The sequence below is a fragment of the Onthophagus taurus genome, chromosome 3, assembly GCF_036711975.1.
Source record: "Onthophagus taurus isolate NC chromosome 3, IU_Otau_3.0, whole genome shotgun sequence".
NCBI classification, from domain to species: Eukaryota; Metazoa; Arthropoda; class Insecta; order Coleoptera; family Scarabaeidae; genus Onthophagus; species Onthophagus taurus.
The window spans coordinates 8,511,017-8,524,056 of record NC_091968.1 but is presented as its reverse complement, the minus strand read 5'-3'; the positions used below and the strand labels follow the sequence as shown (position 1 = coordinate 8,524,056).

At 34.2% G+C, this 13,040-nt stretch overlaps 2 protein-coding genes across 2 annotated transcripts; one reads left to right on the top strand and one right to left on the bottom strand.

The window, feature by feature from the left end:
* The first annotated feature begins 252 nt into the window (after window positions 1-252).
* Window positions 253-6,690, top strand: LOC111421028 (uncharacterized). Its single transcript, XM_071195006.1, has 6 exons — window positions 253-604; window positions 669-868; window positions 5,783-5,858; window positions 5,920-6,204; window positions 6,260-6,559; window positions 6,616-6,690. Exons 1-6 carry the CDS (start codon window positions 253-255, stop codon window positions 6,633-6,635), a joined length of 1,233 nt encoding a protein of 410 aa, XP_071051107.1. The 3' UTR covers window positions 6,636-6,690.
* Window positions 6,691-11,772: 5,082 nt separating this feature from the next.
* LOC111421029 (uncharacterized) lies at window positions 11,773-12,720 on the bottom strand. The gene is made up of 4 exons (XM_023054138.2): window positions 12,611-12,720; window positions 12,271-12,555; window positions 11,916-12,221; window positions 11,773-11,861 (listed from the first exon to the last, which is right to left on the bottom strand). Exons 1-4 carry the CDS (start codon window positions 12,684-12,686, stop codon window positions 11,842-11,844), a joined length of 687 nt encoding a protein of 228 aa, XP_022909906.1. The 5' UTR covers window positions 12,687-12,720; the 3' UTR covers window positions 11,773-11,841.
* Between the last annotated feature and the right edge of the window lie 320 nt (window positions 12,721-13,040).

The following is a 13,040-nucleotide window of genomic DNA, read 5'->3' as shown; positions in this document are numbered from 1 at the left end:
CTATGGTAGGAAGTTTAACATTCCCAAAAATCTTTGTAACTCTTTTAGAAACGTTGGTTTTGGAAAATGTGTTATCGCTGTGATTCTTGATTGGGATGGTCGAATACCATCAGCTAAAACATGGTGATTAAGAAAATCCAATGATTTAACACCGAAAATGCATTTTTTGGGTTGGATTGAGCGTGGAAGAGACAGATAAAAACCATAGACTTATCTCAGGTCACAACAAGGGCTAGAAAAGGAGGCGGAAAAATGACAGAATTAGATAATGTCTCTGATAGTTCAACTTCCATGAAAGCTGGGGAAGTATTTAAACCGAGAAGTTCTATATCAAGACCTCAACCATCGAGTTCTACCTCATTATCGGAGCCTTTAGACGTGAAAAACAAACATGTAGAAACATTTCCAGAGCGGAAGGATTCGAATATAGATAACGCAAATTTAAGCGCATTACATGAAACAAAAATCAAACTAATGGACTTGGTTAAAAACGAATTGGGGCAAATCGATAGAATGGTGGGATTAAAAATAGTCGACACCGAATCTTTGGTGGTAGACCTAGATCTTAGATTAGCAACTGTACAGGCGAAACTTGAAGAAAAAGGTAAATTTGTCAAAAAATAGGAACTCATAAACCAGCAACCAAGCAGTATCTTGGTCAAATGTAGTAAAAGAAAAGCGATATCAGGAAAAACAGCGGAAGGATGCAAACAACGTATTAATTGTATCCAGCAAAGATGAAAACTTGGGAAGTGAAGACATAAAGAAGAAAGCAATAACTTGTATTGAAGAGGACTTGAATAAACTCCAATTGTCAAGACTGAGGAAGCTCAAAGGCAGGCGAATTCTTATGGAAGGCGGAAGTCAGGTAGATATTGATATTGTAAAACTAAAAATAGGTGAAAGTCAGGAATTAGAAATCAGTAAGGCAAAAAAACTGAGACCAAGGCTTATTATATATAACATAAGTCGGGAAATAACAGACGAGGAACTTATGAGTAGGGCTCGGATTTTATGCAAAATGCATCTTGTTTATTTTCTGGAATATTTCTTTCAAAATTGGTTTCTGGGCGAATTACAGAAAAATAAGGCAGATGGTACAATAAAAAAATTGCATATTTTGCATATTTTTACAATTTTTTTGGTTGTTGCATAAATTGGCCTTTTACAGCATATTTTGTCATTTTACTAGATTTGTTTCTTGGTGCTTAATAAAATAAATATAATGATTGCTAGATTTTTAAATATGCGAACATACCTTTTAGTTTCAAGCACAATACAGGATATTTTTTGACAAAATCCCTAGCGCTGTTGAGTTTAAGTTTAAGGAAATCCCCAACCATGGTTACTGTGGCTGTGTTCAGTGTGAGTTCAGTGCCTAAACTGAAATCGTGTCTTGTGTCCCAGTGGATAAAAAGTTATCCCGAACAAAATTTAAATAATAAGGAATTATTTTGTAAAGCTTGTGCCAAAGTTGTAAGTATTTTTTTAAAAATTATGTTGTAACGTTTTAGCCAAAGATTTAAGTTAAAAATTAGAGTTTTCAGCGGAGTTACCAATGGTTTGATTACAACGAAATTGTATTTCTCATAGACTTTTACACTAGTTTTAACACGAGATAAAAAAAATGGAAAACTATATTAAATTTGATGTCCCATTTTCTTAGGATATGTTTTTACATATGATCGACAATGAAAAATAGATACGAATCTGTTTTATAATCTCAGATTTAAATTTTTAATCTGTTGAGTGTCTATGACTAACTTTTTTAATTATTCTTTTTTAACATAACGTGTGAGAGGAAGTCCCAAATAGAACAACATGTGAAAATTGCAAAACATATACAAAAATGTGATAGAAATAGATGGATTACAACTATAAGAAAGGTATATTTTTACGTATTTCCACATATTTTTGCATATTTCGAATAAAAAGCTTGCATATTTATGCGCATATTTCTTATAATTTGACTGCATAAAAATCCGAGCTCTACTTATGAGATATATATTCGAAAAAAATCTACACTCGAGAGACATTCAAAAAGATGAGTGCGTACTATTATTTAGAACCGGGAATAACCAGAAAAATGTTTTCAATATGGTCGTAGAAGTAAGCAGAAGGGCTAGAAATATATTGCTAAATCAGGGTCCTATTTATATGAACTACTATTCGAAGAGGGTAGAAGATTTTTGGAACTTTCACGCTGTTATAATTGTCAGGCATTCGGATATATAGCCAAAAAATGGAAACGCACCAAAACATGTGGTCATTGCGGTCAACATGGTCACTCCTTTTCTGAATGTTGCAACAAGGACAAACAGGCACGAGAAGCAAGAACTGTAATGAATATATAAAAGCAGTAGAAGCCCTTATTGCAGCAATAGACTATGAATAGCAATTACAGAAGATACCCGAAGTAGCAGTTATGCTGTTGATATCCTATGCGTAACAGAACACTGGTACAAACAGGATAAAATGAAGGCTACACATTTACTAAACTGCTAGTAGTAGGGCTAGTAGCTAGGAGATGACATGGGGCAGCTATTGCAATTTGAATTGAGTGACACTCGTATCTCGATTGACCTACAAATGAAGAGAATAGTTACAGATGATAAAATAAAGACATTCATAAATGAAGTTCGCAATAGGAACTGGGTAAACATTTTTGAGGGTTTACCATCTGCCTACGATAAATTCTTTGCTGAATTTAAAAACACATTCGACAAATTTCCACAAACCTGTTGAAGCTTGTAAAAACAAATGCATTGGTAGAAAACCGTGTAGAGTGGTGGACTGACTAATTAAAAGAAATGAAAAACAACATGAACGCCCTGAAGTAGTCAAGCAGGTGAAAAAAGATGAGAAAGGAAACAAGTACACAGAAACTTCAGAACCCAATATTTAAAAGAAAATAGACGAAACTAAAAGATCTCACATAACAAGAGAAATCAGCACAACAGATAACAAACAGAAAGCTATTTGGAAGATTATAAACAGGGAAACTAATAGAAGACAACAAACAACAAATACTGAACATAGCACAGCTCAAGAACTAAATGACTTTTTTACCGCAATCGGCAAAAATGCGACAAAAACAATCAATTTCGATTGCAACATCGCTGGTGCAAAACATGCCAATGAATCTCCAAGTGTCATTTTTTATTTTTCCAACCACTAACGAGGAAGTACTACAAATTGTTTACAATCTAAAAAGCAAAACGACACCAGATGCTTTTGGCCTCTCCATAAAACTGCTAAAACTAATCATATCATATATTGCTGACGTGATATGTATTATGATCAACAATTCTTTTGCGGGTGGAATATTCCTAGACCTTCTTAAAAAAGCAAAAATCACGCCGATTTATAAAAGCAAAGGAGGGCACTATTTAGAAGATTACAGACCAATATCAATTCTACCTGCTATATCAAAAATCAGGGAAGTGGCCATACGAGATCGTCTATATAGTTATTTTGAATGTAAAAACATCTGGAATGGTAGCCATCGCGGTTACAGAAAGGGGAAATCCACACTAACAGCTATGGCACATATGATTTCGCATATTCGAAGCTATTGATAAAAACAGGAAGGTGGAAGCTATTTTCTGTGATTTGAGCAAGGTATTTGACACCATGAATCACAAAATATTACTCAGAAAAATGCATTATTATGGAATTAAACGTGTCAGTAATAAACTAATAGAAACATACCTAATAAACAGGAAACAATTTGTAGAATGGAAACAACAAAGCTCCACATAAACTGTAATGAATATAGGTGTCCCACAGGACTCTATTCTTGGTCCGTTGCTCTACTTAATATACACCAAAGATTTGCCAATAAACATTAACGCCTCTGTCATACTTCAGTACGCCGATGATACATCATTTCTTAATTATTGTGAGGAAGAGACACAACTAATCCAAAAGACGGAAGAAACTATGAAGAGCGCTAAATTGTGGTTCAACAACAACAGGTTAAACTAAACGAAGACAAAACAGAAATATTAAAGTTCACGACCAAGATAGAAGGTGGCAACAGATGTATAAAATTTCTTGCTATTCTACTGGACCAGAAACTTACCTTTGAAAACCATGTCCAGAATGTCACGGCGAGGCTAAGTAGTGCTATCTACACCATCCTAATGCTTAGGAAAACTGCAACCTACGAAGCAGCGCATTGTGCTTACTTTTCGTTGTTTCATTCTGTGGCCACATATGGTATATTAATATGGGGATCACCAACATCTGCAAGCAAAGTGTTTCTGAAACAAAAAGAAGCTGTAAGGGTGCTTTATGGAATGGGTTACCGGGAAAGTTGCAGGCAAGTATTCCTCAATAACATACTTACCATACCGTGTGAATATATGCTTGCCAGTATTTTGCATGTTCATTGACGAAAAAATGGGTCAACAAGAGGCTCCACTGTTCATGGGCACAATACAAGATATGCGGACAACCTTAGGCAGCCACGTCACCGGATAAACAAAACGCAACATGGGACGAACCACATCGGTGTCCATTTGTACAACAAACTGCCCGAGGAAATTCGCCGAAATTCAAGGCGAAGGTGAAAAGGTTATTGCTTCGAGATGGATCTCAACATATTGCATGTTATTATTATATCTTAAATTAATGTAATACTTTCGACGAGCCTAACAAGTTATTTTGTATTGTTTAGGCAATAAAATATTATTATTATTGTAGGAACTTAATCTGTGAAATAATTGTTTTAAATGAAGTATGCGTTCTTCTTCATTTCGACTTGCTACAAGAATATCGTCTAAATACAAAAATGAAGGTTAGTCCTGAAAGTACTTCATTGATGATCCTTTGGAATGTTTGCGCTGCATTACGAAGGCCAAAAGGCATGCCAATGAATTCGAAAAGACTAAAAGGGATTGTTATAGCTGTCTTTGGTATGTCCTCTTCATCTACCTGTATCTGATGATTCGCTCTGACCAAGTCGATTTTCGAAAAGATTTTGCATCCGTGTGAGGTAGCGGATAGCGATCTGGCACAGTAACGTTGATCAATTGGCAGTAATCTCCACATGGTCTCCAATCATTACAATCTTTTTTTGGCACCATGTGAAGAGACGATGCTATAGATGAAGAGGATGGTGGACAAATGCCTATAGCGACCATTTGTTGGAATTCTTTTTTAGCGATTGTGAGCTTACGCACATCCAAACGTTTGAGACATCAAAACGGAAGATGTGAATGAGTAATAATTTTGTGTTTAGTGTTGTGTGTAACGGGAGATGAGAAATCAGGCGATGTAGTTAATTTTGGGAATGATTTTAAAATGTTTGAAAATTTTGATTCTACCAAGTCTGGTTGTTTTCTGGACACTTTTTATAACTACATGTATTATCGCCTGTCACCAAAAATTCGCACAATTTATCATACTGAGATTTTTTCTTTTGGGGATATTTAACGGTGCAAATGTAAAAACATCGCCCTACATCCTTGTAAGCATTTAAGAAAACAATCGCCCAGGAAGTGACTGTCATTTCACTGAAAATGACACGAAGACCTTACGATAACTTTCTGGAATAATTAGATTTTGGAGTTCTATGTAATCCGAGACGCAATTGGTACATAGAATCTGATATAAAATTTAGGTCACGTTATCTTAAATCTACTGATATGAAATACTCAAGATATTTCTTTCGATATGTTAACAAAAACCTCTTATCTCTAAGAAACATTATTAGATAATATCTCTTAGTATATAAATAAATCGAAATAACGTTTAATTTAAAAGCATTGATTTTAAGATGTTGAATAAATCGGTTATAATTCTCTTTCTGGTCATTGTATTGTGCCATAAAATTTGCGCACAATCATGTGAAGGTAAAGTTTTTAATTTATTCATAACTATATTAAATATTTGTCATTTATAAAAAAATTTTAGATCGTCAATTAGGACGTCCGCAAAATTTGACATTTCACATTGATCAGGTTTTGTTCATTTTTTGGCTGCCTCCATCGGGATTTGGAAATTGTGCAGTTACTTATTCCATTCATATTCAAAACAGGGACACTTGGCAGTATTTTATACCCGTTGTACATTTAAGTGGTCTCAACTACATTTTCGATTATGATAAACACTGTAAAACATGTCTTAACGTAAACGTTCGGCTATTCGCTCATTATAATGGCCAAACATCAGACTCTCACTCGCTTTCTACATTTTTAGGTACAATTTTAATTTTGCTTTAATGAGAGTTTGTTTTGATAAAATATTTTTTTAGAACCGGTGGTTGAACAAGGTCCTCCAACTTCTATACATTTTAACCGTACAGAAACATCTTTAGGGGTTCATTGGTCATTTCCGGAAGGTTTCGAAAACTGTGGTCGTTTATTTAGTAATATGTTAACTATTACATTGAGAGGGACAAACCAATTCATGATTCAAACGCTCATGAGATCAACTTATAATAGCTTCTATTTCTGGTATCCAGATGGACACCCACTTTACTGTCAAGAAGTAGATGTTGAACTTGCTGTTACTTTTAGAGGAAGAACAACTATTACTGGAAATACTATACTTGGTAAACATTTTATTTTCTATTTAGAAAAAATTTTAACTGTACTAATTTATTTTTAGGTCCACCACGACTTTGCTAATAAAATCTATAAAGAAGTAGATTAATTAAGTTAACGAACAAGTTGTAATTTATTGTTTATTCCTTACATAATTACTATAAAGTTCAATGTTTAAAAAAAATAACTTATTTTTTTTTATATCTTGTTCCTGCTTGAAGATTATTCGTTAAATTATTTACCATCAATGTTCTTGTCCACACCTTATTATATTATACTTCTCCAAAATTACTCTTCCTAAAATTGCTGATTATGTTCCTATCAAAGAACAACAAAATATGTTCATCCTTATAACTCATGAGTTGCATAATTTAGAAGGGAATATAACGTGATACCATGTTTATCATCGTTTGTATCCAGATAAGATGACGCTCAAAGGATACCTCGTGTTACAGAATGATGAATGGTTGTTCAATTTGGTAGATCTATGTAGCAATTTGTTGAATTCCTTGTTCTTCAGCTACCTTATATCGGGTAAGTGGTGAAGCCATCTGATGAAAATAGTCGTTGTTTAGCTGTGCCAATCTATGTCGGCTAACACCTGGACGTTGCTAACAAAATCTATAAAGAAGTAGCTTTATTAAGTTAACGTACAACTTGTAATTAATTGTGTATTTCTTTTACAATTGCTATAAAGTGCCACGCCCTTTATTAACATCACTTCTCCAGCAACGTTATATCGGGCAAAGTGATCAAGCCATCTGATGAAAATAGCCGTTGTTATACAGCTCATTTCGCAGATGACAGTCTTTTTACCACATGGTATATGTTTCATTCATTCTGACCTCAAACACCTTTAAAGATCATTAAAGGTAATATATAAGTCGAATAACTATTCCAATATCATTACTGCATGATACCACACAAAACCAAGTATTTGGGAATCACTAGAAACACTATCTTGGGGTCCTCTTGTACACGACGAATTAAACTTAATTCTGCTCGTAAGGTATGACCTACGCATCTACCATGTGGACGATTGCGGTAGACTATCATATACAGAAGCTTCAAGTTTTTGGCACTCAACGTACTTTGGTATGTGAGGAACAACACCATTGTTCATCTTGCGGATAGCCAAGAAGAAGGCATTTGATGACGCCTAAAGTTATCCTAGAACCGGGTAATTCTCAATGCCGTATAAATGATCTTGAAATCGAGATTGTCGGGAGAATGAGAAAACATCATTCAGTTTACCCAGAGGATGGATTTTAGCGAAAACTCCGTTACACTGATATTAGCCAATTAGGTGCCTCGCCCGCACGCGATCTCAGCTGAATACAGTAAAACGCATGATAGTTTCTGATTAAACCAAGTATGACCATTCTGCGTCACAGAACATGGATGAAGAAAGGGCATTTGGAACATCTGAAGTTTCCTAACTGTAATCTGGGTATGGTCTATTGCAGACATAATAATGCTGGGTACGGAGGAGTCATGATATGCCTAAAATCCAATACAAAGTTTAGGAAATTAAACATTAAGCATTTTTCTGTAGACAAACTGATAGAAGTTGCTGGTATCCCCCTTATTGAAGTAAATCTAATAGTTATTTCGGTCTATGGTTAGCCCCAGGGGAGGTTAAACGAATTTCGTAAGGTACTCTATGATGTCCTAATGTACACTATTACCAGTTATAGACAACACCGTGGTATCTGGGGATTCGAATGTCGATTTTATTTCTGACAATTCTGGAAAACATGCAATATGTACAGATATGCTTTCGTTTGATTTAAGTTATGTTTTCACAGAACCTACTAGAATTCTCTCATACCGGATTATAATACAGAAACAATTCAACCGCATCTATCAGACCATTTGGCCCAAATATTCACGCTGCTAGATGTATCTGAAACTAAGAAAAAACAATATATTACAATAAGAAAAATTAAAGCAGCTAATATTTACAAATTCCGACAACTCTTGGAGGTACATTGGTGTGAAATGGCATTGCTGCTTCCACACCGGCAATACTCGTTTTTTCATGACCACTTTATGGAATGTTTTATCTCGGCTTTTCCTGAGAAAACAGTAATAAAATCGCATGGGAGTACTACTTTTTTACGATTATCCCCACAAGTTGAAAAAATTAAGAAACGTTTGGATGTGTTATATACTATCAATAGAGTAACGAAGAACGCTCAAGTGAATAATTTTACAATACTAGAAGAGAATATAGTTCGGCGGTCATGACTGAAAAACAAAAACATGTTGTCGAAGGCAGTTGATAAACAAAGAGCTAAAGGGAAAAAAAGAAAGCAACAGTAATTACTTTTCCAGTTTGGAAGGATTGCAGTAAATACAGTCGAAACTATACCTGGTCCTAATACTGAACAAGGTAAAGCCTACTACTGAACATGATTCTCCAGATGGTCCTTTCCCTACTAAATAACAAAAACCCCTGACATATACAATGTCTCAACCTACCTTGTTAAGAATGTTATTGACGTGTTAGCTATACCCATTACCAATATGGTGAATTGTTGCTTTACAAACGGCATATTTTCTGATTAACTTAAAGTGGCCAAAGTGGTCCCCGTTTTCAAATCGAATAGTCCAAATGACTATAAAAACTATAGACCTATTTCTATACTTCCTGTTTTTTCAAAAATCTTCGAATCTTTATTAAAAAGCAGAATTATTGAGTATATGGAAAACAACAAATTATTTAATGACTTCAGCTCTAACTAGCTTGGTTGATGCTGTGGCACGTGCGTTTGACGAGAAGGAGGATGTTCAATTATTATATTGTGACTTGTCAAAGGTTTTTGTGCTGTTAAATAAACTGGAACATTATGGTATAAGAGGTCTACCAAATCAAATGATTCGTAGTTATCTTAACAATAGAATGTAGAGTGGAAAGGTCGAACTTCGGATGTTACTAATATTATATCTGGTGTCCCACAACGATCAATTCTGGGCCCAATGCTCTTTATTATTTACATAAATGATCTTCCTATTAACATCTCAGCTGATAGGATTTATATATATGCTGATGATACATCTTTTGTGCTAACGTCGAAAGATAGAGTTGAACTTGAAAATAAGTCAGAAGTTGTGGTTCGGAATGGTTTGGGGCCAACAGTTTGAAACTTAATGACGAAAAGACGCAAAAACTACTATTAACAACTAAAATTGAGGGACGGGAAGAAGAACCTATTAAATTCCTGGGGATGTATATTATGTCAAACCTAAGCTGGAACTCTCATGTTAAATATCTTCAAAGATGCCTGAGCTATTGTTGGATATGAGGTTGCCAGAGCAACCTGCTTTGCCAACTTCCATAGTAGAGTGTCGTATTGAATACTGATTTGGGGAAATTATCCTGCGGCCAAAGATATTTTCATGCAACAAAAGAAAGCATTGCGGGTTTTAGCAGGTGAAAACAGTACTGCAAGCTGCAAACCACTTTTTCAAAAACATAGGATACTTACCTTATCCTCTACTTTTATCCTAAGGAGTCTTCTTTACGTGCATTCCTCTAAAACCTCATTTTTAAAAAGTTCGGATATTCATATTTACAAAACCCATTATAAATCACATTTATCAGATTCCCTACCATTGTATTAATACCTCACAAACCAGCACCAATCACTTAGCCGTGAAATTATACAATAAATGCCCTTTGCCAATAAAAAATATGACTAATTGCCGCTTCGAAAAAGTTGTACGGCGTATCCTGATGGCTGGTGCTTTCTATGATGTGGAGGAATTTCTTCAACTACCACCTTTGGAGATGGAGTCTTATGTTTAGTTTTGTAAATTGTATAAGTTTCTTTTCAATTTTTATACACATTGCCTTTGTTTTGTATATATTTATATTTTTTTCTCTTGACGGTCCTTTATCTGTTTTACACTTTCTTTCATCGCTGTGTCAAAAAATGCAAAGGCGATTTTATTAATAAATGAAAAATAGATTAATCCAGTGGTGTAAGGTGCAACTATATGCACAGTTTTGCACCTTTCCTCACTAAACATCGTTGATTCTTTCAAATGTTGTTATAACATCTTTTTCCATTCTTAATTTTCAGAAATGATTGGAATTTTTTTGCATTTACCTCCAGATACCATTGCGAGATTAATCACGACCACTTTCTACCTGTAGAGCGCTTTGGCATTTATTATCTTTATAATAAATCCAATAAAAGGGAAATATGTCATCTTAATGTTATGTTCAATAAATTGATTGAATCCTCCACAGTTACTATTTAATGACACCAAACTGAAATAAATTTTGTTATCACTCCCCTTCTTAAAATATATTGAACTCTTCCTTAATTCAATGCAATTTATTTCTCGATTTTATTATTCAAGTTCATTGTGTGTATACGCATAAATACATAGAGGAGGTTTTATTTCGTATATGTACAGTAGGTATTTGGAAGTACATTAGATAGATTTATTGGTGTCAGGGTGACCACAATGACTATACTAGACGATGGAAGACCCCCCATACAATTAAACCTATTTAAATTCTCACAATACAAATTGTCCCATTCACTAAACTCTGTGTGTGTGTGTTTACAGCCGGTATTAACGTGGGTGGGTCAGTTTTAAATCAGTTTGGACGCAGCTTCCCTTCAGCTTGAAGTGATTTATTTTTTTGAAAAATATTTTTTTAATGAACTCTTTAATTAATCCTTAACGGGAATAAAACCGAGATAAAAATAAAAAAAAACTTCAAGAGACCCAAAAAGAATCTTTAAAAATGTGAGAGGGTGCCGGAATTTTCTCTTATTTTTTTTTTGGCGTCTTCAACAAAAAACTGTGAAACCCTCAAGAACCCGATGAAGGGAAAGAAAAAGCAGCTTGAAGATTTCTCGAAGTCTTCTTCGAGGATTCTTAGTGTCGCTGTCGTTTAAAAAATGCCAATAAAGGCTTAAAGGCGGTCAGCAGTCTTTCGGGTACCTTCTTCATCCGGTAGCCGGAGTTCGTCTTGTAACTTGGTCCCTTTGATCGACACCGACTCGCATTAATTACGACAAAGGACGTGGTGACGGATCGGTCCAGGTCTATAATTAAAATAATTCTTTTAAATTTCTTTACACTTTGCCGTGTCCAGCGATTCCCAACTTGACACGCGCATTAATTCTCTTTACTGACCACTTAAAGAGTCGAATCAACAGGAACAAAAAATTTAAGAAAAAAATAAATTAGTTTTTTTTAAACATTAAATTTTATGGTAATTGTAAAAAAACACAATTTTTAATTGAACTACTTTTTATTGATTTTGTTAGCAAACTCCCGGTGGACCTAAAAATTAATTAATATAATTAACATTTTAAACCAGAAAAAAAAGTAATTTACCAAATACTGCACTTGCAATAATGGATGTTTCAGGTTTTCCTCTAAAAGAACCGGAAACTTTAACATCTACTTCTTGACAGTAAAGTTGGTGCCCTTCTGGATATGGAAAAGTATAAGAATAATAATATCCGGTTAGTGGGAAAGAAATCATGCCATGTCCTGAATCTTTAAAACCAATAGCTAACCAATATGTAAAGTAATAGTCACATTTTTCGTAACCTATTGGGGTTGACCAATAAATCCCTAAAGCTGTTTCTGTATTATTAAGATACAGATAAGCTGGAGGACCTTGTTCATTGACCGGATCTTTAAAAAAATCATCAAAACACATTCATTAAAAAATTAGAATCCTTACCTAAGAAATTCATAATCGTAGCAAAACTTGATGATTGACCATTGTAATGAGCGTATATGTAAGCTCTCACGTGAACACACATTTTATCGTATTTATCATAATCAAAAATGTAATTAAGACCATTTAAATACACAACGGGAGTTAAATAATCCGAAGTGTTCATGTTTTGAATATGAAGCGAATAAGTAACTGCACAATTTCCAAATCCCGGTGGAGGCATCCAAGAAAGGTATAAATAGTAATCAACGTAGGATGCAAAATTTTGTGGAGGTTCTAATTCCATATCTAAAATTTTATTTATAAATTACATTACGCGTTATGAATAAATTAAAAAGTTTACCATCACATGACTCCGCGTTAATTTTATGACACAATATAATGCCTAGAAGAAGAACTATAACCGATTTATTCAACATCTTGAAAACCAATGCTTTCAAAATGTTATTTCGATTTATATATCAAAAAATGTAATCTGGTTATGCTTTTTAGAGATAACAGATTTTTGTTAATGCATCGAAAGAAATATCTTGATTTGCACTTAAGTAGCGAGGAGATAACGAGAGATGGACTAATAAACAAGATTTTATTTGAAATTCTATGTACTTCTAAATAAATACTGCAAAATGTCTCAAAAATATTTTAAAAATGTTGAATTCATGATTTTTGTTGCATTATCTTAACATAACACAAGCATACATTAACAATCCTTTAATTATTGGGAGATTAGCGATATCCTCTGGAAGACAGGTTGCTTAAGATAATCAAGAAAT

Excerpts from the sequence above, each read along its gene's own strand:
- LOC111421029 (XM_023054138.2), bottom strand. The coding sequence starts at position 12,686 with ATGTTGAATAAATCGGTTATAGTTCTTCTTCTAGGCATTATATTGTGT. Across the intron at positions 12,222-12,270 it reads TACGATTATGAATTTCTTAG|ATCCGGTCAATGAACAAGGT; the intron begins GTAAGGATTCTA and ends ATTTTTTTAAAG. Across the intron at positions 11,862-11,915 it reads TATTGCAAGTGCAGTATTTG|GTCCACCGGGAGTTTGCTAA; the intron begins GTAAATTACTTT and ends ATTAATTTTTAG.
- LOC111421028 (XM_071195006.1), top strand. The coding sequence starts at position 253 with ATGACAGAATTAGATAATGTCTCTGATAGTTCAACTTCCATGAAAGCT. Across the intron at positions 869-5,782 it reads TTATGGAAGGCGGAAGTCAG|ATGTTGAATAAATCGGTTAT; the intron begins GTAGATATTGAT and ends ATTGATTTTAAG. Across the intron at positions 6,205-6,259 it reads CTCGCTTTCTACATTTTTAG|AACCGGTGGTTGAACAAGGT; the intron begins GTACAATTTTAA and ends ATATTTTTTTAG.